General features: G+C 50.6%; 1 protein-coding gene across 1 annotated transcript; it reads left to right on the plus strand.

Moving 5' to 3' along the window:
- Window positions 1–1,888: 1,888 nt before the first annotated feature.
- Window positions 1,889–27,319, plus strand: ZNF697 (zinc finger protein 697). Its single transcript, XM_081121154.1, has 3 exons — window positions 1,889–1,970; window positions 20,793–21,071; window positions 22,712–27,319. Exons 2-3 carry the CDS (start codon window positions 20,831–20,833, stop codon window positions 24,037–24,039), a joined length of 1,569 nt encoding a protein of 522 aa, XP_080977280.1. The 5' UTR covers window positions 1,889–1,970; window positions 20,793–20,830; the 3' UTR covers window positions 24,040–27,319.
- Window positions 27,320–27,712: the final 393 nt, after the last annotated feature.

Genomic DNA, 27,712 nt, shown 5'->3' on the forward strand with positions numbered 1-27,712 from the left:
GCAGCATTTACATACCGCGGAGTAATTGTCTGTGTGACGTCAAGTGGAGCGTGAGCTTCCTGAGGGTGAGACTTGCCCGAAGTTACTCAGTGAAACCTTACCGTTGAGTGTTGTCATATGTCTACCCCAGGCGTGGGGACTAGCATGGAGTAGTGGGAAATACACCGTTGTCGAAGCAGCTAGTTGACCTGGATTGGCAACAAAAGGGAAGGGCCAGGTTGGTATGGGATGGAGAGGACCAGTGAAACTCTCGGTTAGAAAAAGAGAGGGTGCTGTATTAGAAGCAAGGCAGAAAATCGCTCCAGTGAGGGCGCAGTAGACAGTGTTAAATGCTACAGGCAAGTGTGTCATGTTTTCAAATTGAACACCGGAAGAGGTGGCTGGATTGGTCAACGACGATTATCAATTATTCAGCCTCCGTTTTTTGAGGGGTGGAGGGCAGTTTTGCTAGAACGTTGCCAGGCTGCAAACCATTAAGGATGGTAGTTTGCAGGGAAAATGCAAGGATCACAGCACAGTTAATCCACATGGACAGTCAACAGAGGGAACTCCGGGGAGGGAGGTGCTCACATCTACATGTTTCTCATCGATTCTGCACCTTAAACGAACCCAGCCTGTCTTCTCCCTGTGGTTAAGGATCTCCTGAGAAAGGGTCCTGGCCGATGCTCTAACCACTGAGTGAAACCGGCTAGGGCCATTTTTCTTAAATGTAAACTAAACCCCTCACTCCAATGTTCTAACTCATGTGCACTTGAAGTGGGAGAGACCCAGTGGCCGTGACTGGTAATTCTGACCTATCTTTTGGGACACATTTTGGAGCATCCTTGAACCTCCCTCCCTAGCTCCTCGTGAGAGATCGCAGCTTTTAGCTATTTAGTCTCCGTTTGGCCCTTCATGATTTTCCCGCGAGGAGCCTGCCTGTGTGGTGCGGGAATTAGGAATTTGGCGAGGATGCCATGGACTCCTGGCAGGCTGGCAGTGGGGTTGCTCTCCCCCGGCCCAGGTCTGCCTCCCCTAACCCCAGCCCTCCTCCCCTTGCGCTGGCCCAGACAGTGGCCATCACCCCAGCTTTGGAGGGACACAGGAAACCGAACCCCCAAGGTGAGCGAGGAAAAGGTAAGCAGAAAGTCCAGTAAGTTCCCAATTCAGCAGCACACGTGGTTTTTCTGCTTGTTTGCTTTGCTTGTTTTTCTTACGTGTTGTTGTTAATTCCTGTCATTTATTTCCAATCTTTGAAATTTAATCACTTTTCTTGAAAAGACGCCTGGGACGAGGCCAGCATCGGCTGGAGGAGGAATGTCACCGGGTCAAGGGTGTGGAAACAACCGGCCCTTATGATTTTAAGGACGCAGAGCCAAGATCTTCAGGAACCTGCGTTCCTGGTGAGCGCTCAAGCCCTTTCATCCGCTCCAGGCGGGGTCCTGGCGGGATGGGAACAGAGAGAATCTGTTTTTTAAAAAAATCCAAGTCAACCCAAAGCGAACCCACCCCAAACTTCCTCCTTTCTGAAGAAGAGGCCTTTCCAGGCAGGGTCCCCTCCTGAGGCGACGGCCGCCTGCGCCGGGAGCGCGCGGACCCGGGCCGGGGGCGCGTCCCCAGGAGGCGCGGGGCTGGGCGCACGGTGCGCCCCGCGCCGCCCCTTCCCCGGAGCGCGTAGGGATGCGCGGAGCATCCTTCCTCCAGCGTCGGGGTCCCCGTCCGGCCGGCGCCGCGCCGGTGGCAGGAAGTCCCCGGGAACTACAAATCGGGGCATGCTGGGAACAGTCCCCTGCTCCTCCCAGGAAATGTCCTTTGTCCAGCCCCGCAGGAAGCCCCAGTGAGGAGTCAGCGGGCAGCCCGCCAGCCAGCCAGGGTGCCCGGAGCCCGCGGCCGCCCAGCTGCCGCCGCCGCAGCACAAGGGCAGCGGCGCCGCGGCGGGGGCTCGGGCCGGGCGCTCGGACCCTCGCCCTGGCCGCGCGGCCGCCGCGCAGGTAGGAGCGCGCCCGCGGCTGGGCTGCCCGCCGGGAGACGGGGCTCATCCCGGCGCGGGCGGCCGCTGCGCGGTGGGTGTGCGCCCCGAGTGGGCGGCGGGCCGGCCGCGCGAAGTTGCGCCTGGGAGACCCGAGCGCTGTCCGCCCCCCGGGGCGCAGGGGGTGCTGCGGCGGCGCCCACGCCCCCGGCCGAGCTCCCGCGGGGTCGGTGGCGAGGGGCGGGGAGGGGGCAGCGCTGCGAGACGGAGTCGGACCGTCCCGCCGACCACCGAAGGGGGCATCCGAGACCCTCGGAACGACGGAGCCCGGGGAGGAGCCCGCGCGGCGCGGAGGAGACCAAGGGCTTTGTGTGCAGCTGCCGGCCGGCCCGACCGCGCGCCCCAGCCTCGTCCGTCCGCGCCCCCGGCCCCACTCGGGGCTGAAGGGGTGGGGCCGGGGGCCCCGAGGAGGGGCAGCGCGTCACCTTGGGTCCTTATGAAGCGTGTGCTCCCTTTCCCTCCGCTCCATCCGGCCGGCTCAGGTCAGCGCCTTGGGCTGCGCTCAGACCGGCCACACGGCACCTAAGGCTGGGTGGGTGGGGAGAGGGGCGCCCCTGGAGGGGTGGCCCTCGGGCTCTGGGAGTCTTCCCAGCCTGCCGGCGGGTGGGGGCGAAGCTGACGCCTTCACCCGGGGGGATGCCGAAGCTCAGCCCCGAGCGCGGGGCGCGGGGCGCGGGGCGAAGCGCGTGCGGGGAGGAGAGGGCGGTGGGGCCGAGCGGGGAGCAGCGGCCACGCGGGCCGGAGCGGTCCTTGGGGCCGGCGGACACTGCGGCAGGCTTCGGGCTTCGGGCTTCGGGACCGCGCTGCCGCGCCCCTGGGACTGGCCAGGACCCCCCCCCCCCCCCCCCCGCCACGCGGTGTTGAGTCACCCACCCCTTGCCCCAGGAGCGCCAGGCTGGGCTCGAGTTGGTGAAGCAGCCTTGCCCTATCAGTGGGCCCCTTTGCCCTTCACCTGTAGGGCGACACGAACGCGGTGCATCCCCTACGGCGGCGTCCGGTGGGACGGGCGTGGTCCAGGCGGGTGGAGACGGGCTAGTAAGTCAGCAGTGCTGGGGAGCTGGGGTGGGGGAGCCGGCAGCTGTGAGGCGCCCAGGTCCTGCTGGAGCTCCGCTCGCTCGCCTCGGGGGCCTCCGTGTGTCGCCCCCCCCCCCCCCGTGTTTCTCACTGCTGCACCCAGGTGTTGACCTCAGCCCCTTAACCAGCCAGCGTAGGGCGTTGTTTCGTGTGGAATACAATGTAAGAGCCCCATGGACCTTTAACAATGCCACTGCGGGGGGGGCCCAGCGGCACCCAAGGCTCAGGGTCAGGGTGCTAGGCATAGAGCCCTGCACCCGCTCGAGTGGCTTGTAGGGGCACCAAACATTTTTCATGAGCTCCTCCAGGAGAGACGAAGCGTCTGAAGTGAGGTAAGAGTGGAGTGGGGGAAACAGTGAGGGCCTAAGGGTCGGGATTGTGAAATAAAGAGGAAAAGCTCTGAATTCAGGATTGATTTCTGGTTGGAACATAGTGGCTTTCTCCTCTGTCTCTGTCTCTGTCTCTGTCTCTGTGTGTGTGTGTTTGTTGGGGGAAATCTGATGCCAAAAGTTCAGTTGGGATCCAAAGAGAAGATGGCACCTGCGTGCACCACGAGCCGAAGTGGGAAGCTGTTTTACCCTTTACTGTACAGAAAGGCACACAGGTGGCCTTTAAAAATGACTTGAGATAAGGTGGTGAATGGAAGCAAATCAGAAAAACCAGCCGATGCAGCTGAAGCGGAGCAGGGAGGTGACCTCACCCAAGGCTGTGTGACTCAGGCTGATGGCCTTGTTTCACATTTCTCCCCTCCTCCCCCAGAGCTCTTTGGGTTTCCTCAGAATCTACATGTTTGCCTAATGACTAGTGTCCAGTTAAGGGAAGGGGAAAGGGTAAACGCTGGTTAACGATGATACATTAAGGCAAGAAAGATATTGCCTGCTAATGTAGGGTGGGGGGGAAAAGGCTGTGGTGTCCTTAAGAGATCTGGAGCCTGAACCCAAGTTAATGCCATTTTCTTTGTAGCTAAGATCCTAAGCACCCCCTCCCCAACAGGATTCTTGGTACATGTATCGTTAAATGTACTCAACAGAGGTAACTGCTGCGTTTGGCATTCACAACTCTTCACAATTCAGTGCCCACCTTCTGCTATCCTTCATTGGCCCCTGCCCACCCCATATTACCTGCCCATCCCTGCAGCAGACGGCTCCCCATTCCCAGGTGAGACAGACATTCTTCTACCTGTGTGTCTCCATCAGGCTGAACTCCATGCTTGTTGGGCATCCCTGCACTGTCCCTGATTACTGTCTCCAAATCCTAGCCCAGAGGATGCTGGCAGAGCGCCCTTGTAGAAGCCTTCCCAGGCCCCCTGGTCAGAATCACTCTCATCCTCATGGTACTAGTATCCTCCAGATGACACACACCTTTGTGTTACCTTGTCATAGCTGGATGTTTACCTTTCTCCCCTTCAAACTGTTACCCTTTGAGATCAGTGACTTCCTCTACCCCACACTTTATACCTAGCAGGTGCCAAAGGATTTTTACTTGGAAAATGTGGGTAAATGAAGGAATGAGTGAAAAAATTGAAAGAATGCATATATCTTAAGTGATCTCTTTTCTGTAAAGTCTTTCTTGCAGACCTGTGAGGATTCATGGCAATTGTGTATCTAAAGCATCCAGTACATGAGAGACTGGAGCTTTTCCTTTTGCTTCTGGGTGAAGAGACCCTAAAAGGATCTGTCAAGGTGTCTGGTACAAAGACATCCATTGAAAGTTTCTTGAATAGGTTCTTGGCCAGCTTAAACTCTCAAACTCTAGAGGCAGGGTATAGAATGGATTAATCCCAAGTGGATAATCAATGACCTTTGTCATGCTCTTGGACCGAGAGGACACCTCTCAGTTGTGAAGGTGCCATGCGCTTTCTACAAAGGCCATCCTGCTCTTTGGAACTGAGCTACTGGCATCCACCAAGTCGCTTTGATTTTTATGGCCCAAGCAATCAACCAGGATTAAAGTGTAGCCTATAAAAATGCAAGACAGATCAGACTCTAAACTTTCCTCAAAGGCACGGCAGTTTTGTAGTCCCTCACTTATCTCTAACTGGACAATTTTTTATGTGATGACAACAGCTACTGTTTATTGAGCATCTATATGTCAACTATTAGGCAATTTGCATGCATTGCCTCAGTATGGTGATTTACGTATTATCTCCATTCTAAAAATGAGGAAACTGGGACTCAGAGAGAAGCTAAGAAACTTGCTTGGATTCCCGGATTCTGAACTGAAGATAGAGTGCAATTTAGGACTGTTGACTCCCACGGCTGTTCAGAATGGGTGTAGCTGTGCTTTCCTTGGGAGAAAGCCATCAGCTCTCTTGCCCTTCTCCCAAGGTCCTCCACTTTCCAGGTTTCCTACCAGGAACACTGTTGGGCTTCTGAGTTCATCCTACTGGATCTCATCCTGAGAGGCACTGGTTTTTCATAAATTATTTTTTTATGCCCTTAAACTCCAATGACCACCAGTTGGGAACATAAGGTTCAGAATCCCTAATAAAACCTTTGGGCACAGAACTGTTTGCCTGGAATTCTTTTTCCTGTTCTCCCAGACTATCTGAATTCTTTCTGTTCCTCCCTCCAGACCAAGCCTCAGCCCTTCTAGGTCGCCTTTCTTGACGCTCCATGCCACACTCGGCCTCTCCCCTCATTTTCTGCATCATCTGACATACCTGGAGCTGAATGTCTTCTTAATGAAAATACACTTGACTAAGCCCCCACGCGGAATATCTGCATATCCCCTGCACATGGCAGGAACTCTATGTCCAGGACACAACTCGACATATGGTGGGGTTTCAGGAACTGTGAGCTGACAATGAGTTGGCAATAACTACATGCAGAAATACAGGCGCGAAACATTATGTGCACATTGACGGCTTGTAGGGGAGGGATCAGAGGGGTCATTTTCTTGGTTAATTTTCGTCTTTCCCCCAGGGCTGCCAAAAGAAGTGAGCACCAACAGGAACTGTGCCTGAGCAGATCTGTGTATTGCTGAGTTTCACCAGCTTGACTCCCATCGGCACTAAGCGATTACCGTGTTTTATTGATGTTGGGGAGCAGGGGTGGGTCCATTGCTTCAGTCTCTTCCCCTTTGCTGTCACGCCCACCTTCTACTATATCTTCTAGAAAGGGCTTCTTTGTTTCACATCTGAGAAATTCAGAAGGGGTCCCCTGCTCCTGCAGATGGGGGGGGGGGGAAGGAAAGAAAAAAGAGAGGCTGGATTGAGGAAGGAAGAGAATTCATTCTGGTTTTCCTAACCTCTGAGAGTAGCATGATTTGCCTGGGCCATGGAGTTGGGGTTCAACGCATCATATCTTCATGGGGTTGGTGGAAAGATCTCTCCTCTTTGGGAACAAAGGCTTTTTTACTCACCACGAGATTGAACCTACCTCCTGCTGCTCCACATCCTCACCAGCATTTGGTGTTGTCAGTGTTTGGAATTTTTCCCATTTTAATAAGTCTGTACTATCTCATTATTGGTTTAATTTGCAGCCCCCTAATGATATATGATGCTGAGCATCTTCTCATGGGCTTATTTGCCATCTACATATCTTTGGGGAGTCGTCTGTTTCACTCTTTCGCCCATTTAAAAATTAGGCTTATATTCTTACAGTTCAGTTTTAAGAGTTCTTTGTGTACTTTGGATGGCAGTCCTTTATCAGTTAGGTCTTTTGCAAATATTTTTTCCCAGTCTGTGGCTTGTCTTCTTATTGTCTTGATATATTTTTATATACAGGGTGTCCCCAAAAATATATACTCACTTTGAATAATTGTTCATTCAAATGGGTTAAATCTGAAAAGAGAAACATCAGTTGAGCTATCAGTTTTAAAGCGTGTATACATTTTGGGGGGGACACCCTGAATATGAACTTTTCCTATATTTTTCTTTGGGAGGTAGTGTACATGTGCCAGATTTTTTTAATGTTAAACCAGTTTACCCCAAAAATGAGAAACCAAAGTGTGACATAAACTTGAAGAAATGCTCCCCAACCTTTTATTTTTTATTTTCTTAGAAGGTAAATGGCAATTGAATTTAACCAGATTGTGACCACAGCCCGAGCTCGCTTGGGTGCAGTTGCTATAGAGACGGCTTCTGTTTCCCCACTCACTACCAGGTGCTCTTGTGTGTATCGATACAATCGGTAGTTTGGGGAATATTTTGGCCACCTACTTCCGATGTAGATGTACCCTTTGTACAGATGTCTTTAAGAGCCTGTGTTTGTCTCATAGCTTAATTCTGGACTCTTAGGAAAAGGGATTTCTAGGCTGATGATTGCATCAGGTGAGAAGAGAAATGAGGAAATGCCTGCATTTCTTGTCATAGTAAGAAAAACCAAACAAACCCCCGAACCCTTGACAACCGAGACTAAACTTCAGTCTGAATAGACACGTTTACTGTGCAATATAAATTTCTCTTATTTTTAACTGTGCTCCCTGTTGTACCTCTCTCTTCCCTGGGCTCCCCAAGCTACCACTTATTTAGTCCCATTACTGTGTAGAGGTTGAGTGTTGGTCTTTTTCATTCCTTACTTAATTTCTGTTCGTTCTGGTCCTGTCTTTCCTCCAGGGGTAGAGAGAAGCAGTTGCCCTGGTCGGACTGGGAGGGTCTAGTAGCATCTCCCACCGTGAACACAAGCACAGCTCTGTGCACCTGTGCTTTGCACAGCTGACCTGAGTCTTCAAGCTTGGAGTGGAGGGGGCATTCGCACAGGACTCTTTGATGCAAACAAGGGCTGTTTGCATCAAATGCCCCTTGGCTGACATTTGGCCCAGGGACACAGGATTCCTTTTCGAGAAGGTTCTGTCTAACTTTTGAAGCTAATCACCACTTTCTATCATGCCTGTCTGTTTAGCAGCATAATTAAGCATGCCTGGCTCCTGGTGCTGACAGGTTATTGGATCTAGCTAAGAGAGCTAGGCTGTTTCCATGGCTCTGCCTTACCTGATGTGATCTTGGCCAGATCACTAGGTTTCCTGGTCTGGTTCTTCCTTTTGAGACTGAGGGAGAGAAATAATTGCACCTAATTTTATCCATTTCAAGAAGTATTTGAGGGCTTATTATGTGGAGGAGCCACCAAAGTGAAGAAAACAGTATGTTCCCAGAGAGAGCTTACATTTTGGAGGTGTTGGGGAGGCAAAAAGCAAACAGTAAGATGCAGATTCTTATAACCATGGTTATATTTTAAAAACTAATATTAGGCAGAATAAGATAGGGACAAGTACCTGAAAGTTGTACAGAGTCACATCATAATAATTCTTCCTGAACACTCAACAATAATCTTATTGCCCAGTGGTTAGAGCATTTCCCTGCACAACTCAGTGTCTCCAGTTCGATTCCCCGTCCAGGGCACGTTGCAGGTCCGACCCCTGCCCAGATTGGGGCGCATGTGGGAGGCAAGCAGTCGATGTCCCTCACATTGATATTTTTCTCTCTCTCTACCCTCCTCCCCCTTCCACTCTCTAAAAATCAATGGAAAAATATCCTCAGGGTTAACAACAACAAAAAACATGCTGCAGAAGAAAGGGTCTTCACTTTTAAGGAGAGTTTCATAGTTTGATTGAAAAAAAGTCCTGAAAGATTCTTTTAAATTGGTATAAGCAGAACTAATTCTTCAGGCCGATGTTTCATAGGCTTTCTTCCCCTCTCTGTTTCTCTGTCTCTCCCTCTTGCTCTTTTATGATGGCTTTTCTTTCAAATGCTGCACCAAGGACTTGGAATTATTAAATACTTACCATAACACTCCATTAAGTCCATGCCAACTCAAATGACTTTTTTTTTCTAGCCAACAAAATGTCTGTTTTCTTTAAGGCAAACAGATATATATTCCCAAACCTGTTAGATCAGAGACTGTTTCAGAGGATCACAGGATGTTGAACTTGAAGAACATTTTCTACAGGAAAAAATAAGTAAAAATTACAATAAAAAAATTAGCAGGAGTCTGGGAGAGAACAAGAAAAATCAGCAACACCAACAAAAAGTGAAATTCTCTTGTCTGTGGGTACAGTCTCTTCGGCAAAAAAAATTTTTTTAAAGAATTTTAGGTGTTTTTTAAAAAAAAAATTATGTCTTTATTGATTTCAGAGAGAGGAAGGGAGAGGGAGAGAGAGAAACATCAATGATGACAATCATTGATCGGCTGCCTCCTGCATGCCCCCCGGGGATGGAGCCCACAACCCGGGCCTGTGCCCTGACGGGGAATCAAACCGTGACCTCCTGGGTCCTAGGTCCATGCTCAACTGCTGAGCCATGCCGTTCGGGCTCTTAAGAAAAATTTAGCTTGTGATTGGCCTGCCACCTGGCCCATTTTTGGACCACCTTCCACACAGAGAATGCACAGAGGTTAAGGCAGGAGTGAAAAGATGCGGTGGGAAAGGGGGCGAACCCGAGGGCCTGTTTGTCATAATGGGCCAGGTTGGAGGAGCTCGCACCTCCTTACTGCCATTGAAGTGTGGGCCGGGCTCCTTATATTGCAGTTTTGTGTCACTCCCAGAATCCCTTTCTTCACCTGGGTCTTTCTGTGTTATGTGCAGGCAGGATGACTTTGCGAACATTTTGAGGATTTGTTGGGAATGAGTTGGTGACTTTAGCCAGATTTTTATTTTTCTTTCTTTGACAAGGGAGGGATTAACTAACAGAGTGTTTTATGTCCTGGGTAGGTTAGGGTTTGATTAATGTGCTTTGACTCCCTGCCCAAGTAAGCAGCTGATGGGAACTGTAAACCCAGGGTCAAACTTGTATAAATTAGCTACATCCTTGAGAGGCAGTGTGTCAGAGGCCCGAAGAGCAACTTAACTCCCTCTTAGTGCATCTGCCACATAACACAAGCGATTAGGAAACACAAAGAGGTGAACTAATGATGCCGGGAGGGCCCGGCCCCATGTGAATGTTTTAGCCAAGCACAGTAGGCTCTGTTGGGTTGAGAAAGGGGATTGGGACAAAAGTTGAGATAGTAATTTAGGCTCATGTCTGCCCTTAACCTGGCTGCGTCTCTGTTGCCTGACTCATCTTTAAATCAGGCTGCTAGCCAAGATCAGCAAACTGGATCAGGCAGGTTGCATTTGCGAGGTCCCCCATCCTCCTCCATCCCCCCCTGTTTGAAATGTACTGATATTTTTGTGCTTCTCCCTGATTTGGGATTTACGGTCAGTATCTCACTTCTCCACCAGCCCCCCAAAAGATTCATGGCATATAATGGTGAAATTGCTCTTACCCCTGACCCCCAACACCACTCTGGGTGATTTCTGCAATGCTGTGATTGGGCATGTATCATGAGCCCTCTGTGGTACTGGTTTATAACAGGGTTTTTGTCTTGTTTTTGTGCCGTGAATCCTTTCAAAGGCCAAGGGAAAGCCATGGGCCTTCTCATCAGGAATAAGTTTCCACAGACACATTCACATAAGGTTTCAGGGAGTTTGTGGACTCTGAGGGCTCGTAGGCGAAGAACCCATGCCTAAGGAAAACACCACTGTTCTATTTATAAGCTGGTGTAGACTGCTGCTCTCTCCAGGAAATGCTAGGGACTGGGGGTAAAAGGGACTCAAGGAACTCAACCAGCCTGAGCCTGACTTGGGAATTTTGGTGTAGGAGCCGTCGAGGAGCCCTGGATGCTACAACCTCCTTTCTATTAATCATCACCAGAGGATACTTTTCCCATTGATTCTGAGAGAGAAAGGGAGGGGAAGAAAGGGAGAGAAACATGGATGTGAAGGAGACACACCACTGGTTGCTTCCCGCACGTGTCCTGACCCGGGCTGGGGATCTAACCTGCAACCCAGGTACGTGCCCTTGACTGGGAATTGAACCCAGGCCCCTTTGTTGCACCGGCCGATGCTCTAACCACTGAGTCACACGGGCCAGGGCTACAACCTCCTTGAGACAGATGTGTCCCTTCCTTCCTGGATGGAAGCTGGGCCCTGTGACTGGTTCTGTGCATCATAGACTTAGCGCACACCCTTGGCTAAGGCGGAAAGTATCTTCGAGCTCTTGGTTTCCAGCACGAAGTGGGAGTATGATATCCTCAAGCTGATCTCTGTAATGTGGTGTGAGTCCATCTGGATGGCATCCTCGGAGCTCCTCTGAGAAGGACACTGGCTAAATTTAAAAGTTCTCCGTTTGGGCTAGTGAAGTAACTGTTCCTGCCAGGGTTCATCTCCTAGAGATCACATGTTCATAAATCATTAGTATATTACCTTCCTTTTCAGTGACACACACCCTGGCGTTTTTCATCCCCTTAGGCTTAGAAGATCATTCTGGGGATGACCAGTTAGCAGTGTGCTTCATCCGTTGGACACTCACATCCTTTTGTCAGTTTGACTTTCCTGGGGATAAAGCATCCCTCTCCCAGAGCTGTCAGGACCAGGTCTATTTCTCCTTGGTCTTTTTTTAAAAATATGTTTTTATTGATTTCAGAGAGAAGAAGGGAGAGAGAAAAAGAGGGATAGAAACATCGATGAGAGAGAAACATTGATCGGCTGCCTCCTGCATGACTGCCCACTGGGGGTCGAGCCCGACACCCAAGCATGTGCCCTGACTGGGAACTGAACCGGCAACCTCCTGACCAACTGAGCCACACCAGCCAGGCCCCCCTTGGTCTTGAGTGTAGAGTTGCTGAACTAAGGGTGGAAATAAACAATAAGCACTGGCTTTGGCAGCATCCTTCTTTGAGTTCTTTGGAAATATAAAAGGAGATGAAAGCGGAAATAGGATTCTGATTCTATTTTGGATAGAACAGCTATTCCTCCATCTCATAAATATAAGTTAAAAACACACACACAAAAAAACCCTCAAAAACATCAAACTTAAGTTTCTTTAGTCCCTTTACCCTACTGCCTCTCTCCCAATTCCCATGGGCTCTAGATTCAGTATCAAGCATTATAATTACTTTTGATTTGGCATAATTAGTAAAAGCAGGCTGATCCTTTTGTGGAAGTCCCTGACATTTTATTATGGTTTGCTCAGAACTTCAATGACTATAATCAACCTTAAATTTCAGAAAAAAATTATGTTTTCATTAAAGTTTTGTGTTAAGTTTTCTAACAAATATAAAAGTAGACAGCGTCTTGTACTAAAACCTCATATGCCACCACCCTGTTTGTTTCATCTGCTTCCCTGCCCATTCCCCTTTGCCCTGGAATTCTAGACATCATTTCAAATGAAGCAAATTACGGAAATCCCGTCTCATCTGCAAAATCTCATTATGTATCTCGTAAAGATATAAGAGCTCTCTGTAAACTTAACTCCCATACCAACACCTTAAAAAAAAGGAATGATTCCTTAATATCAAATATTAGTATTCACAATTCCCCAGTCACCTTATAATTTATTTTTGCAGTTCATTTGAACCGAGATTCAAATAGGTTCTATACCCTGAGGTTAGATGATACATCTCAAGTTTTTTGACTTAATGGGTTTTCCTCCTTTGTATTTTTTTCTTGCCATTTTTTGTCACTGTCGTTGAAGAAACCGGATCATGTGTCTTTCATAGTTTCCTGTGATCTGGGTTTTGCTGATAATGTTATTTTTAAGGAAATAAGAGTAGCCTAAGTATTTTTTGTAAAGGCTTTTCAGTGTCTGTCAATGTTTCACTTTATGCTGAAAGCAATCTAGCTAGTGGAGTTTAAATTTTAATCAGGCAGGAAAGTTGAAGTGTCAGGCGAGGTCTCTACATTTATTGCTGCTTTCTCTTTGTTGGAAGACGCCTTGGCAGGTTGTACGCAGAGGTGTCACCTACCCGCTGCTGCAATGGACTGGGCAGGAACACACAGTTATTTGGGGCAGAGAAGGAAGAGTGCTTTTTCCTGTTGAATCTGCAGTGGGAAACTGGGCCGACTGAATGTGTGCCTCAAACCCCTTGGTCCCAACACTCCTCTGTCCCTATTTGCAGTGATGAACAATCCCTTGAGGACTGTTCATTCCACTGGAAATATGGTCAGAGAATCATCTGGGTTGGAAGAGACTTCCTGAGGTCACCTGGCCCCATCTGGTAACCTTAACGGGATTCCAGCATCAACTCTCCCAGAACGAAGCTGCTTGTTAACAACCCCCGTGTCCCACATGCACACCCTGTGCATTCTAAGCCTGTTTTCTCTTTCATCCTTCAGTGAAATAGATTATTAAATTGCATTCCTTTCTGCTGTGGAGGTGCGTGCCTGTGTCTGTGTAGATCTTTAATTAAGATGAATGTTGATTTTTTCCTGCTTGCCCTCTACAGACACCTCATTCAACAATCTGATAAAGGCTTTTATGAAAAATAAGATGTTTTATGAGTACCTTTGGACCTATGATGGGATTATCACAGACTATCATTTAGCGGCAGTGTGTGTGGTGGTAAATTTTATGCATTAATTTGGCTGGGACAGTAGCTACACAGATATTTGATCAAACATTATTCTGTGTGCTTCTGTGGCAGAGTTTTTAGATAAGATTAATATTCAAATTGATGGACTTCGAGTAAAGCAAGTTGCCCTCCATAATTGTGAGTGGGCCTTGCCCAATCAATTGAAGGCCTGACTGGAACGAAAAGACTGGTTCCCTTGAGCAAGAAGGAATTCCCCACAGATCTTTAGGCTGAAACTGTAGCATCAGCTCTGAGTCTCCAGTCTGCTGGGCCACCCCGCAGGTTTTGTACTTGCCGGTGTCCGTAATCACAGGAGCCAGTTTCTTAAAATAACTTTCTATATACGAATCCAGTTGGTTCTGTTTCTCTGTAGAACCCTGAACAAATAGTGCAAAAAAACCCCAAACGAGTATATGCCCTGGATTTATCTGGCTGTTTTTGAAGTGGTGTTTTATATTAAAGAAATTGAAAGATCATTAGAGAAGCCATCAGAAAAATGAGATTTTAGTCATAACTCTTCTAGCAAACTACCTTTCAGTCTCTGACCTGGTCCCTTTCTCTCTGAGCCTGAGTTTCCTGTCTGTAGAAGGAGTTTGAGATAAGGGACACCCAAGTCTATGAGTCCATGAAACACAAACGTTGACCATTTGAACCTGCTGAGGGGGTATCTAAAGATACTTCTGCCCAGGTGCTGGGTAAGGAAAGAAGCTGAGGGTGTATACAGGTAGTGGTGGTGCTGTGATGCCATGAGGTGGGTGGGATCATGAACAGAAGGAGTCTCTGTGCATCAGGTAGAACCTTCTAATGAGTTAAGTGTAAAATAGGGACGAGTTAACGGCTGCGTGAAAACCTTTAGCTTTGTGCCTTCTCACCTCGGCAGGTGGTCTCACTTTCATGGTTCTTAGAGTCTGTCTCTGTATTGTGATATTTCTTACTTTGTACAAGAGGTGTGGGGTGGTGGTGAAGGCCGGGTAGCTGTGACGAGCTGAGGCCCTCTGGCCAAATAGAGGGGGCCTCAGCCCAACCAACTGACAGGAAATGCCTGATCCCAAGGACGCTGCTATTCTTGACCATGGAGATTGGAAGGCATCTCAGACTAGCTCTGGCCATGGGAGTGGAAGTTGATTTCTCAGTTGCCTTGGCTTTGAGCCTTTCTCCTGTTTCAACTTGGGCTTCCCTCTCCGTGTAGAAGAGCAGTGACCTCGAAGAAGAAACCACATTATTTTAGCTCCTCCTGTATGGAGAGTGGTGAATACTTAGCTGCAGTAATCTTTCAGATTTCTCGGTCAGGAATTAATGTCAGCTCACGCAGCTGTCTCCCACTTGAGAGGCTGGCATTTCGGGTTGGAGAGTCTGGGTGTGGGACTGGGGAAGTCAGCTGCCCCCTCGGGTGCGAACACCTTCTCGTTGCTCTTGGAGGCATCCCCCACAAATAGGTGAGGTTGATCTCTTTGCCCCTAGGGTTCTTTCTGACCAGAGTGAGGAGGCAGGACCCTTATGGCCATATCCCCTGAGAGGCTAGTTGACTGTTTACCCATTTGGTGCTGAAGACTGACAAATGATTAACCCCCTGGAATCCCTGGTTAGCCCCCGGTTATGGTCATGAGTTTAGCCTTTGGAACTGCAGACTGAAATTGTTTTCCAGCCTCCTACCCAGTGGGGCGGCCCGGCCTGGCCTCTGCTGTAGGACCCTCCCTTGGGAGAGCATGGCGCGCAGGGGCCGTGGGAAGTGAGCAGGGCGGCCTTGGCCTGCGGCTGGGAGGCGGGGAGGTAAGGCAGGGACCAGCAAGAAGACAGGGGGACAGGAAGGGAGCTGCAGCCCGAGGAGGCGGAGAGGGAGCCTCTCTTGGCCAGCCGCCTGATAGCTTCCTTCCCTTGACATGACAGCCCCACCGCAGGCCTGGCTCCAGGCCACCTGGCAATGGCCTTGGCACATGACTCCCCGGAACCAGAACCGCAGGTGGGGAGTGGGCAGGTGGGGAGGTGGGGAGGGGGTGGGAGAGGTCTTGGCTCAGGCTGCTGGCTCCCTCCATTCTCTGTCCTTCAGGGAGTGGCTGCTAGGTGGGTCATTCCTGTCCTTGGTCTTGTGACATGCCTTCGCTTGCTGCCTCTTACGTTCCTAGGAGCCAGCAGAATAGGAAATGCGATGGCATGGAGCCCAGAAATGCTGGTTTGAGTCCTGACTCTACCTGGGAGCCAGAGCTCAACTTGCTGAGCCTCACTTTTCTTCGCGTGTGAAACAGGGTGGGTGACCCTCACGGAATTAATGGAGGTAAATGAGAGGGACCCACTCAGGTGCTGTGTCAGCTGCCTCGGATGTTTGAGTGGGTGACCGGCTCACAGCGGAGCCCCCAGCACGTCACTCCTCATAGCCACCCCAGTGGAAGGTGGCATGAGTGTGGGGTCCTGTGCCGCCCAGAAAGCCAGCCAGTTTTAGGAAGGTGGGGGAGGGGTGTGGGCTTATCTGCCCCCACCCCTTCGCAGGAAATGAAATTGAATCCATGAAGTGATGGGGGTAACCTCAGTGGGGGCCATTGGGAAAGTGTGCCAATAAGCTGAGGTTCAATTCCAGTTCCGGCTCTGCTGCTGGCTTCCCTTCCGCTCCCCCCTCTCATTCCCCCATCCCTCCCCCCTTCCTTCTTTCCATCATCTTATCACAGTTACTTCCACTCTGTAGCATTATCTTCAAACTGATCTGATTACAGTCTTTCAAATGAGGCTGAGCTTGTCTAGAAGGCACTTGAGTATTTTCCTAGTCGCTTTACAGGGTCATGAACATTACTTTTTTTTGAGTTGGGGGAGAGGGTATGCGGTGGGAGGAAGGGACATGAAAATATTGCAAGTTCTAAAAACTAGGATTTGAGCAGTCTTGGCGAAGTTGGCTGATCCTACCCTGAACTGATCCGCATCCAAGATCATGTGGTGGTGGTGGTGCTGGTGGTGGGTGTTTGGGGAGCTCACGGCTCGCTGTGCCAGTTGAGTAAGCAAGCTGCCACTGAAAATGTCTAATGAAACTCACAGTGCTGCCTCCTGGATTAACTGACCATGTCGTATGACCAACTATAAGAGGACTCCGGTACATTCAAACCCAACCTCCTTATTGAACAGAAGCCCAGAGGGGGCAAATACTCAAAGCCACACAGCACGGTGGCTGTGCTGGCCAAAAAACCAGGGCTCGTCCCTTGCTGCTAATTCAGGGATTACAGCTGGATGCAGAATCAATCTTGTCTGCCCATTTGTTTTTCCCCGTACACTTCTATCCCTCCTTACTGGAGCGGGAAGAGCTCCCTTACAGGTGGTGTAAGTCAGGGTTTGTTGAACCGTCCATCTCATTCAGCTGTGGACTTACACTTTCCGTATGCAGGATGGGTCATCAGCGTCTCCAAACCATATGGAACTGAGCTTTTTTCCCTTCGCCCCAGTTCCCCAAGAAGCTAGTCCCTCCCTGGCTCCTGGCTCCACAAGGTGGGCAACGCATTAATACAGCCTTTAGCAGCCAGGCCAGAGGCAGCTCTGCTTGTACTGGCCAAAGGTGAATATAGCCTTGACCTTCAATTTAGGAGGGGTGCGTGTGTGTATGTGTGTAATTTATAAAATCAAGTTGGCTTACGTTTCTTAACTACCAATTATTGTGTCTCTACCATGTGCCAACTGCTTTTGCAACAATCTTACATGGTAGGTGGCAGATACCTGTTTTTATGGATGCAGAATCTGAGGCCCAGCAAGGCTAAGTAACTTGCACAAGGTCAAGTAGCTGACAGAGCACAGGACTTGAACCTAGGACAGTCTAGCCACAAAGCTGTCACAGTGCCCTGCCACCCACTCCTTATCCATCCCTGGCCTTGCTTGAGAAAACATGCTGCTAGTTTTTATTTTGAGAATGAATGGGGAAGGGAGTTGGAACAAAGTGTGCTTAGCTATCTGCTGACTGACACAGTGTCTAGATAACGTTTCTGAAAACTGTCTTCTAAACCGGGGTAACCGTAACTCGTCCTTGGCTTCCTTTTTGTTGCTTCTAGAACAGTCATAGGTTTTCCTTTAATGTGTTTTGTCAGGTTGAAAACAAAGCTGGCATTTTCGCTGATAAAAATAAATCTTTAGTGTAGAGTATACAGGTGTTCACAGAAAGGAAAAGTCCCGAACAACACACCAGCTTTTGGGTAAGAATGTGGCTGCTGGAGCTGGACCGCGGGGGTCTGAATCCCTGCTCTGCCACTTCTGTGCCTATTTCCTCATCTCTGAAATACCCTGTTTCTTTGGGGTGTCGTTAAGATTGAATTATACAAAGCTCCCAGAGGTGACCAGGCGATGTTTAACATTTTAACAATCTTCTGGTTTCCCTCTCTGAACCTGTGTGTACACGTGTAAATACATATGCTAGTGTGCATACCCTAATAAACACGGTGAGACTATTTTTAAACCAGCCGGTTCTCATCTAATAACATGTCGTGACTGCCTTTCCTTACCTCTAAGTAGCCTTTCTGCTATTTGATAATTGCCCGGAACCAATGATGTAATGGCGTGAATGCGACTAACTGAGTCTGCGCATTTCCAGTCTTGCACTAATACCGCATTTTAAAATAAATTTGAGTAGATGTTGTAAATGAATGGCGTTTCTCTGGTGACAGGAGCGTCCCCCTCTCTTCAGAGCCTTCCCTGGGGTGAGGCCGTGGACGCGCCCCCTCTGGGAGCCCAGACTCTCCTTGGTTCTGAGTGTGGCAGCACTGTGAACTTGAAGATGCCAGCCCGGAGGGCGGGATCCCAACTCTTCCTTTCCCCCACTTCCCCTTTACATTTAGAAAAACTCTGTTTCTTTATTTAGTATCTCTGGTATGAATTCTCTCTTGGTTCCCAGGAAATCATAAATCAGAAAGTCCTCTTGGTTCAGCCCTGGCTGGGTGGCGCAGTTGGCTGGAGTGTCGTCCCATACACCGAAAGGCTGTGGGTTCGATTCCCGGTCAGGGCACATACCTAGGTTTTGGGTTCAATCCCGGTTGGGGCGTTTACAGGAGGCAACCGACCGATGTTTCCCTCTCACGTCGATGTTTCTCTCCCTCTCCCCCCCTCCCTCTCTCTCTCAAATCAATAAAAAACAACAACACATATCCTTGGGTGAAGATTAAATAAAAAAGAAAAGAAAGTCCTCTTGCTTTGCTTTTGCTGTACCTGAGGTACTTTCTAAGAAGGTGCTCTGTCCTCAAAAAGGCTTAGAGGGGAAACCTTAGGCTTCCCTGTTCCCAAGGTGGACCCCAAACTCCACCTTGCAGGATGGACAGCTGCAGTCACTCTGTGCCATTTCGGATGTGTGAGTTCTGGTGACATGCTCGTTTGATTCCTTTACAGACGTAAAATTCTTCTTGCTGGTCTCAGATCGGCAGGAACCATTGATTAGTTCCCCCTAAAATCCTCCCCCACCCCACCCTTCCGCTGCTTTTAGCCACCAGCGAGCCAGTAGGTCTTAAAACATGCTTGAAAGCCCCGCTTTTCCCTCTGCACCCCTCACCTTCTGGGTGTGTTCTATATGCACACTCGAGGGATGTACTTGTGCATTGCTCCAGGAGGCGAGAGAGTGATGGGTAGAAGTGGTTCAGGATTAATAGTCCTTTGTGGGACAGACCTCTTAAAAGGTTTATGACTTGAATGGGATTTTCTACAGCCTAATCCTGAGGGTTTGAAACCTGGCATTTTAAACAGGATGCATTCTAAAGGAACTCGGCTGCATTCCAGGACACTGCTGACTGACTAATCACGGGCACTGCCATTCTCCTCTGATGTTTCAGGGAAGGGCTCGATTTTTCACTCTGATCTAAGCAGTAGAGCATCTCTGAGAAAAAGGTATAATATGCTCTCTAGGGTGATATCAACCAAAATTATGCTGGGGCCAGCGTGCCTTTGAGGTATGCTGGAATGGCATCAGGACTTAAAAAGAGAAATAATGTGTGTATTGCACATTAAAAAGAGAAATCACATTTATTCCACATTTGTAAAACTCAGAGCATCAGTTCCCCTCTACAGTATTTTCCAAAGTGCTTTGTAATGTTTCCTTCTGACACCTTGCTGGTGAGACAGGCTAAGGGGCATTGATGAAGACATTGGGACAATGAGAGGTTAATTGACTTCCCTTGGGCCCTAGAGTGAGGCCGGCCCTGCCAGGATGGCTCCTGCTTTCCACTTTGAGTCTCAGCAGATCCAGGGCTGCCTCGGGGAAGCCCTCAGTGGAGGCAGGAAAAGCTCCCAGCCAAGGAAGGGGCATCTCGCTTAGCCATGTTCTTGCAAATTCTGTTCGGGGGCTGCCAAGGCAGAGAGAATTGGACATTTTTAAAGTCTTAGTCCAAGATGCTTGACCTATAAACTGCCTCGCTGCCATGAGCTGAGCTGTAGGAGTGATGGATGGCAGAAGTAAATTATTTTTGGCTCCATGGCTCAGTCTTGGCATGGGCCCCTTCAAATTTGAAATGCAAACCTGACGTCTATGAAAGGTTTAGGAATCTGAGGTCATTTTCTCCCTGCAGTTCCCATGTTGCCTGTTCTGTAGAGGGGTTACTGGTTACGCCAGGGGCATGCTCTGTTCAGGGCTCCCTATAATTAAAGTACACATATAATAAGGCAAACTGTGTCATAAGGCTGTAGGGATGGCTTCTAATATGGAGGGTCCCTGCATCTCTTCCACCCACTCCCAACAGACCTGTGAAAGCCTGATCCTCACCACAAAGCCAGGTTGGTGCTGCTGCTGGTGACATGGTCTTAGACCAGAAGTTAGTGTCATTCTTGCGTCTCAAATGTACTTTTCCTCTGGCTCCTTAGAGGCCCACCCATCATTAGCTGAAAATCCTCACAAGATTGCTGTGGGCTTGAGGAGGGCAAGTGCCCCCCCCCAACTTTATTGAGATGTAATTGATAAATACGAATTGTATATATTTAGACGAGGGCAAGCTTTACTAAGAGTAAGAAATGCATGGAACTTGGAGACAGTGAAATGGATTCGAACCCCTCTTTACTGCTTACATGTTAGCCTTAGGCTAGCAGGTCTTCCTTTTGAGCACCATTTTCTCAGCTGTAAAATGGGAATGCCACTGTTACCCCATGGTTAACGCCACAAAGCCCTGTTAATAAAATCACCCACTTCACAGAAGGAAACAGATCAAACTGTGGTCCAGCCTATGGCCTCAGGATGAGTTGCCACCATTCCTCTGGCACCCAGACCAGCCGCCTTTGCGCTCGGATCTGTTTGCCTTAAAATGTGAGGTGGAGCAGAGATTTGCCATCTGAGGCTTGTTACTCTGTACTTTTCGTGGGACTGTGCCACTGGAATTCAAAGGCAGGCAAGGTGAGGGAATGAGGCCAGACTGACGTGACCTTTATCTGTGTTTTGTCTGGAGCAGGGATTCCTGGTCACCTTCCCTCGTCCTGTTCCTCCTGGATGGAACAAGACAAGCACGGTGTGTGTGAAGCCCCGGACTCGGAAGACACAGGCATGGGCTCCGATTTTGAGAACTCAGAGGACAGGGAAGAGAACCCAGAAGAGAGAGAAATGGGCTCTAATGCACAGGATGCAGACAAGACAGCAGGCTGCCCGGAGCAGGACGCGGGCTCCAGCCCGCAGGAGGACGCTCCACGAGGGGACTCGGAGGAGCGGGAACCCGTGTCTGACATCTGCGCAGGTGAGATGCGGGACTTTCCATGAAAGCTGCCCCGCTCGCGTTTATTTCTAGTTCCTCCTGAGTCATAACCGGGGGCAGCAGTCCTGTGAGGGGGCTCTCCAAAGAGACCATTAAGCCCAGCTTGCACCATTTTAAGCCCGGGGAACATCCCTTTCTTCAGCCCAGTGCGAGGTGGGCTGTGCTGATAGATGGGTGAAGAGGGTAGTCACTGGCACAGCGCTTTACAGTTTGGAGAATACTACTGCAGATCAACTTGGAACAAGACAAGAGGGGACACAGGTAGTATTAGAACCTAGCTCACCTGGTTGTTGGCAGAGATAAATGAGCTGCCACATACAAAGGCCCACTGAGCGCAGCGGGAGCAGTCTTCAGATGTTTACAGCTGCTGTCATTTATCTGTTTGCAGATAACTGAACTCAGTGGTAAGTGATGTAACCCGCGTTCCTGTGGCTAATTCTCAGAGTGCCAAGGCCTCTGCCCAATCCCTTGCTGTTCCTGACCTGGAAACCGCATTCAGTTCTGTGTTCGGGAATTCCTTACTCTTCCTGCTCTGTGCATGCCTCGGGGACAGAAACGAGCCGAAGCCCCTGTGGCCAGGACGGCGAGATTACATTCTTCCCCCTGTAGCTCATCCCGGGTCCCAGCAGTGCACACAAGCACGTGCTCTTCTTTTGTTGTTGTTAATCCTCAGGATATTTTTTCCGTTGATTTCTTTAGAGAGAGTGGAAGGAAGGGGTGGGAGCGTGGCGGGGGTGGGGGGAGAGAAACATCAATGTGAGAGAGAGACATCAATTGGTTGCATCCCGCACTGGCCGACTGGGGCTGGGGATCAAGCCTGCAACTGAGGTAGGTGCCCTTGACCAGAATCAAACCCGAGACCCTTCAGTCCGCAGGTGACCCTCTAACCACTGAGCCAAACTGGCAGCGAGGGCAAGCACATGCTCTTTAATATCCAGTGACTTTCTGGAGAGCCCTCTGCTTGGGCATAAGCAACCAGAGACAGACAAGTGTGTGTGCTGGACCAGCCTCTAAGCTGGGCTCAGCAGCTCTAGGCCCAGAGCTCTCCCCCCCATCTTCCTCACCCCTTCCATAGCAAAGCCCTTAATTTCGGGTGTGCTCGGTGTATTGTTCCACCTTCATCTGTACCAGAATGACTAATCACACTTTAAAAGTCAGTCCAGGGCCTGCTTAGGCCCAGTGGCCTTTTCTTGTGGTTGGCTGGAGTGGTCTTATCTTTTGAGGTCAGGGCCTTGAAAGGCCTGGGTCGCTCTTAGGGTGAGTAAGTTTCTTCTGAGATTCAAGGGAGCCCCTCCTGGCCCAGACTTGACCGCTCAAGCAGACTGTCAGGCCTTGGGAGGGAGCCTGGGGACAGTGGGTGGGCCTGGCGGGCCCAGAGCCGGCTGCCTGGAGCTGGTGAGCCAAGGGGGCCGCGGGTGAGCGCCCCCGGGTTCCGGAGCATCCTCTCCCGCAGGCCTTCCTCCCGAGGCCGCACAGGTGGAACCTCGCTCGGGGGGGGGGTCTTAGGAGAGTGAGTTGGGGGGTTACTCCGCGGCCCACACTCTTCTTGGTGCCTGGCTTCCTCCGGGCTTACTTTCTGGGCTCCAGGTACAGTCGCCGCTCTGTCGCCTTTTCTGTTGCAGAGGGGCTGCTGAGTGAGCAGGACGACGACCAGGCTGGCGCGTTCCCGGGACTGCCCGAGTCCGACGGCGTTTCCCGGAGCCCCCGGGGCGAGGACGGGGAGGAGGAGAGCGCGGGCGAGGCCCCGCCGGAGGGGGAGGAGGGGCCGCCGCCCGCGCCCGCGCTTCCCTGGAGGCGTCACCTCTCCCTGGGGAGTCGGCCCCGGGGCGCGCAGCCGGCCCCCCGCCGCTTCCGCCGGCTGCACCACCCCGTGGCCGTGGACCTCGGGGAGCTGGACAGCCTGATGGCCAGCATCATGGACGCGCCCACCATCTGCCCGGACTGCGGGGAGAGCTTCAGCCCGGGCGCCGCCTTCCTGCAGCACCAGCGCATCCACCGCCTGGCGCCCTTCGGCCTGGCCGGGGAGCGCGGCGCGGCGGCGGGGGGCTTCGGGGCGGGGCCTGCCCTGGCCCGGCCCCCGCGCGAGAAGCCGTTCCGCTGCGGGGAGTGCGGCAAGGGCTTCAGCCGCAACACCTACCTGACCAACCACCTGCGCCTGCACACGGGCGAGCGGCCCAACCTGTGCGCGGACTGCGGCAAGAGCTTCAGCTGGCGCGCGGACCTGCTCAAGCACCGGCGGCTGCACACGGGCGAGAAGCCCTACCCGTGCCCCGAGTGCGGCGAGGCCTTCAGCCTCAGCTCGCACCTGCTGAGCCACCGGCGCGCGCACGCGGCGGCGGGCGGCGCGGGCGCGGCGGCGCTGCGGCCCTTCGCGTGCGGGGAGTGCGGCAAGGGCTTCGTGCGCCGCTCGCACCTGGCCAACCACCAGCGCATCCACACGGGCGAGAAGCCGCACGGCTGCGGCGAGTGCGGCAAGCGCTTCAGCTGGCGCTCGGACCTGGTGAAGCACCAGCGCGTGCACACGGGCGAGAAGCCCTACATGTGCTCCGAGTGCGGCGAGACCTTCAGCGTCAGCTCGCACCTCTTCACGCACAAGCGCACGCACTCGGGCGAGCGGCCCTACGTGTGCCGCGAGTGCGGCAAGGGCTTCGGCCGCAACTCGCACCTGGTCAACCACCTGCGCGTGCACACGGGCGAGAAGCCCTTCCGCTGCGGCCAGTGCGAGAAGCGCTTCAGCGACTTCTCCACGCTCACGCAGCACCAGCGCACGCACACGGGCGAGAAGCCCTACACGTGCATCGAGTGCGGCAAGAGCTTCATCCAGAGCTCCCACCTGATCCGCCACCGCCGCATCCACACCGGCAACAAGCCGCACAAGTGCGCGGGCTGCGGCAAGGGCTTCCGCTACAAGACGCACCTGGCGCAGCACCAGAAGCTGCACCTGTGCTAGGGCGGCGCGCCCCGGGACGAGGCGGGGAGGACTGGGGGCAGCCTGAGAGTGGCGGGGGCCCTTTTGGTGCGAGGGGGTCCTTCAGGGCAGGGTCGAGTAAGAGGGGTTCCTTTGGGTGCCCTGTTTCGCCCGCCGCCTCGCCGACGCGGAGAGGAGCTGGAGCGTGCGGACTTCCCCAGACACACTCTAGGAGCTGAACGGCACTTTGGGGGCCTTGAGAAGATGGAGTTGGGGGTGGGAGGGAACAGGACGGCGGGACTAGAGTAGGCTGGGCTGTGAGAGCCTGTGGGAATGAGGGAGAGGGCGTGGCTGGAGTGGGGGGGACGGGGTAAAAGAAAATGCGGGTGTGAATAATTCGCTCCTGGTCCCACCAGGTGTTAAGCCACCCTTTGCCCTGCCCCCCCCCCATCAGCTAGAGTCCCACGAAAAGCAGAGGCACCTTGCCAGCCCTGTAGGAGAGGGGACTTTGTATGCTCTTCCTTTCTGAGCCACGGTTAGCTGCTATTTTGAGGCATCCAGGGGACACTGGGCAGAAAAGCCACACACCCTCATTTCAAAGGTGAAACTCTTAGAAATCCATTCATAAGTGGTTTTCATTTCTAGGAAATCCTGGTCCCCCCCCCCCCCCCCCCGGTTCTTTGCTGCTTCCTTTGAAACGTTTTTTGGCTTCACGCTGGGTCCAGGGCGTCTGTGTGGGTGAGCGGGCCCTGGCCCCCAGTGTCAGGTGTGTGCCTGGCTCCGTGTTTCCTTCAGGTCTCACTTGCCATCTTTACGTGCAGGGAAGTGGAACAATCCCGGCTGTGTGTGACTTTCCCTTTCCCAGGTCAGCTGGCTGCTTATTTCAAGTGAACCTCAGACCATCCTCGACAGTTGCCCCAGTGACGTGCTCCGAAGCTCAACCAGCTCAAGAGCTTTGCTGGCCTTATGTGAGAAACACAGGACAGCAGAAGTTCAGGTGTTGGGTGGCAAGGCTCCTTGGTCTCCTTTGCCTGTGCACCTGTGTACCCCTCCCCCTCCGTGGTGCTGGGGGAGATCCTGGAGCCCCCACCTCCACCCTTATTGATCTGGGCCCTGGTCTGAGTAGAAACTCTTTTTTTTCTCCTACCTAGGGAGGCACAGTAGAAAGCTCCAGGCTTTATACAAGGAGGACACAAGCAGGGAGAGGCCTAAATGCAAAATTGCCAAATAGCACAAGCAATGAATGTTTTCTGGTGGTTCTATAAATGCCAAACTAGCACTTTTATATTTGCAAAGTGCTTTATGCTTTTTAATGATCGTTAGTTGTTTCTCACATCTTTGTGAGGTAGATCAGTATTGCGGCCCTTGTCTTAGGGGAGGCCCGGGGACGGGCTGTTTTGCAGGGGCTGACAGTGTGGGTAGGCGTGGTCTGACCTTTTGTGCTCTCCAGCTCAGCTGCTAGGAGGACTTCCCTGTTGTGATTTATATAATGAAACAAGGACACTGAAAATGCGTATGCTTGATGGAAGATCAAGGCTAGTCTAGCAGGGCCAAAGACGTCCTCGGCGACAAAGCTGGTCTTTGTCAGATAAGTAGGGTGTCCTGGGTATGTTACACTTCTAGTAGGGGCTGTAGTTAGATGACTCTTGTCTAGATTTCAGTTACCTGGGCTGAAAGTCCCTCCCCTAGGTTAGCCTTTAGAGGTTAGAGTTGTGGGGAGCAGCCCCGTTTTCTTCACTAGTGATTGTTACCCCGTATTTTTCATGGGAGCATCTTCCCAAACTGTTGGATACACACGAAGGGGGGAGGAGGGAATCAACTACGAGGTTGTTTTTACAATTTTTAGCATATTTTCCGGGGATGCCAGTAATTTATTACTCGATCAGTTGTATTCTAGCAAAGAACCTCTCTGGGGACTGTAGAGAAGCATGTTTTTGTCTTTATAAAAACACTGTTTAAAAAAATTCTGAGACTTCAGGGCTTTGTATAATGCTTGTTGATCTTGCCCTTAATCAGGTTATTGTTATTCACAAATGCAAATAGATTTTGAAAATACAGGTAGTTTTGGAAGACACTAAAAGGTTTTTTTTCTTTTCTTTTTTTTTTTTTTAGTTGAGAGTAATATGAGCAAAGCAAGTGTCTGTTATTTATTCTGAATTTTATAGTCTGGATACGAAGTTGCCCGAAAATAATACGGCCCATTTGTAGGTGATCTTGTTCCTTTGGGTTGTGTTTTTTTTTTTTCCATGCACACCTGCCTCTTCCAGCTGTTTTAAGTTCTCTCAGGTCTGTGCCTATGAAATCTCATGGAACTTCTGATTCTTCGTGGGTTGACTGTCCACTTTATGGGTTATTTGGCCTTTTGCTATCATGGTTATACTATCGCACAGTCTCATCTGCATCAAAGACATTACATGTTAGCAGCTTTTGAGAAAGGGTTTGATGGGGAGAGGAGATTGAAGTTAATGTAAAATAATTTAGAGGCACTGGAAGTCTTTGGCTTTCACAGACCTCTTTTGTTCTTTCTGTTACCGTGGATAAGAGAGGCAGCTACTGCTTCGGTATCCCCTCCGTGAGCAAACCCCTTTGCGGAAGGAAACAGACCAGCCATCAACACCCACTCTCTCGGTGCGTCGAAAATGTGATTCCATTTTTTCTTACAATTCTTCAGGGAACATATCTGCGTTAAGTGAGGTTCAGTGCATTCAGGGGGTGGTTTCCTTGCATTTAGTTTTAGAATAATAGTATTTCTCAAGCAAACCTTGTTAACTGTGGTTCACCCTTACAAATGTTAATCTGAAGACTCCTTCCACCAGCTCATTAACGAAGGTGGAGGCAAGTGTATCATTTGTTTCCTGGGAGTTTGGTCAAGTGCAGGCTGCCCTTTCCTGAGCAAAACCTGGAGCAGATTAAATAAGTTAAACGGCTTGCTTAAATCTTGAGCCCCGCGTTGGAAGGAGATGACAAGTGAACCCCTTGAGCCATGTCGTCTCTTCAAGATCAAGAGGCTGTTACATATGTGAAAAAGTGCAAATTAAGAACCTGTGTTCATAGACAATCTGAACTGAATTGTGTTTCTGAAGTTTGTGCACACTTTCCTCCACTGTAATGTTATTTTACAGCTGTTTGTTAAAATGGTGAATAATTTAATGACCCTACAAGTAACTAGTTGTGTGTGTGTGTGTGTGCACGTGCGCTTGTGTATGTGAGAATTGCATTATTTGCAGGTTGTTTTATTTAATAATGGTTCCCTGGACAGTGTGCTCTGGTGTTTAAGCAACCGGTATGGACTCTGTGTCATTAAATCCATGTCAGTCCTTTATCATGTCATTCTTTGCTGTTTGTGACTCATTAAATGTCAGTTCACTTTACGGAAGCTGTGTTCACCAATGCAAATAGATTTTCAAAATATAGATAGAACAGGGGTCAGCCAGCCACCAAATCCATCCTGCCTCTTTTTGTAAGTAAAATTGTATTGGAATACAGTCAGACCCATACAGCCTTGCTTGCATAGTGCCTGTGGCTGCTTTTGGACAACAATGGCAAGGTTGAGTAGTTGGGACAGAGGCTCCATGGCCCACAATCCTAAGATATTTACTATCTGGTTCTTTACAGAAAAAATTTGCCCACTCCCACATTAAAATGTTCAGGTGGATCCTCTCGGCCCGGGACTGGCTAATGTCTAAATAGTCTTCCTGTTTTAACCAATATCTCA

This window comes from Miniopterus schreibersii (assembly GCF_964146895.1).
Source record: "Miniopterus schreibersii genome assembly, chromosome: 19".
Classification (NCBI taxonomy): domain Eukaryota; kingdom Metazoa; phylum Chordata; class Mammalia; order Chiroptera; family Miniopteridae; genus Miniopterus; species Miniopterus schreibersii.

Bases quoted from the DNA above. Each gene is read 5' to 3' on its own strand.
- ZNF697 (XM_081121154.1), top strand. From the start codon at position 20,831: ATGGAACAAGACAAGCACGGTGTGTGTGAAGCCCCGGACTCGGAAGAC. The intron at 21,072-22,711 runs GTGAGATGCGGG...TTTCTGTTGCAG, and splicing joins CGTGTCTGACATCTGCGCAG to AGGGGCTGCTGAGTGAGCAG.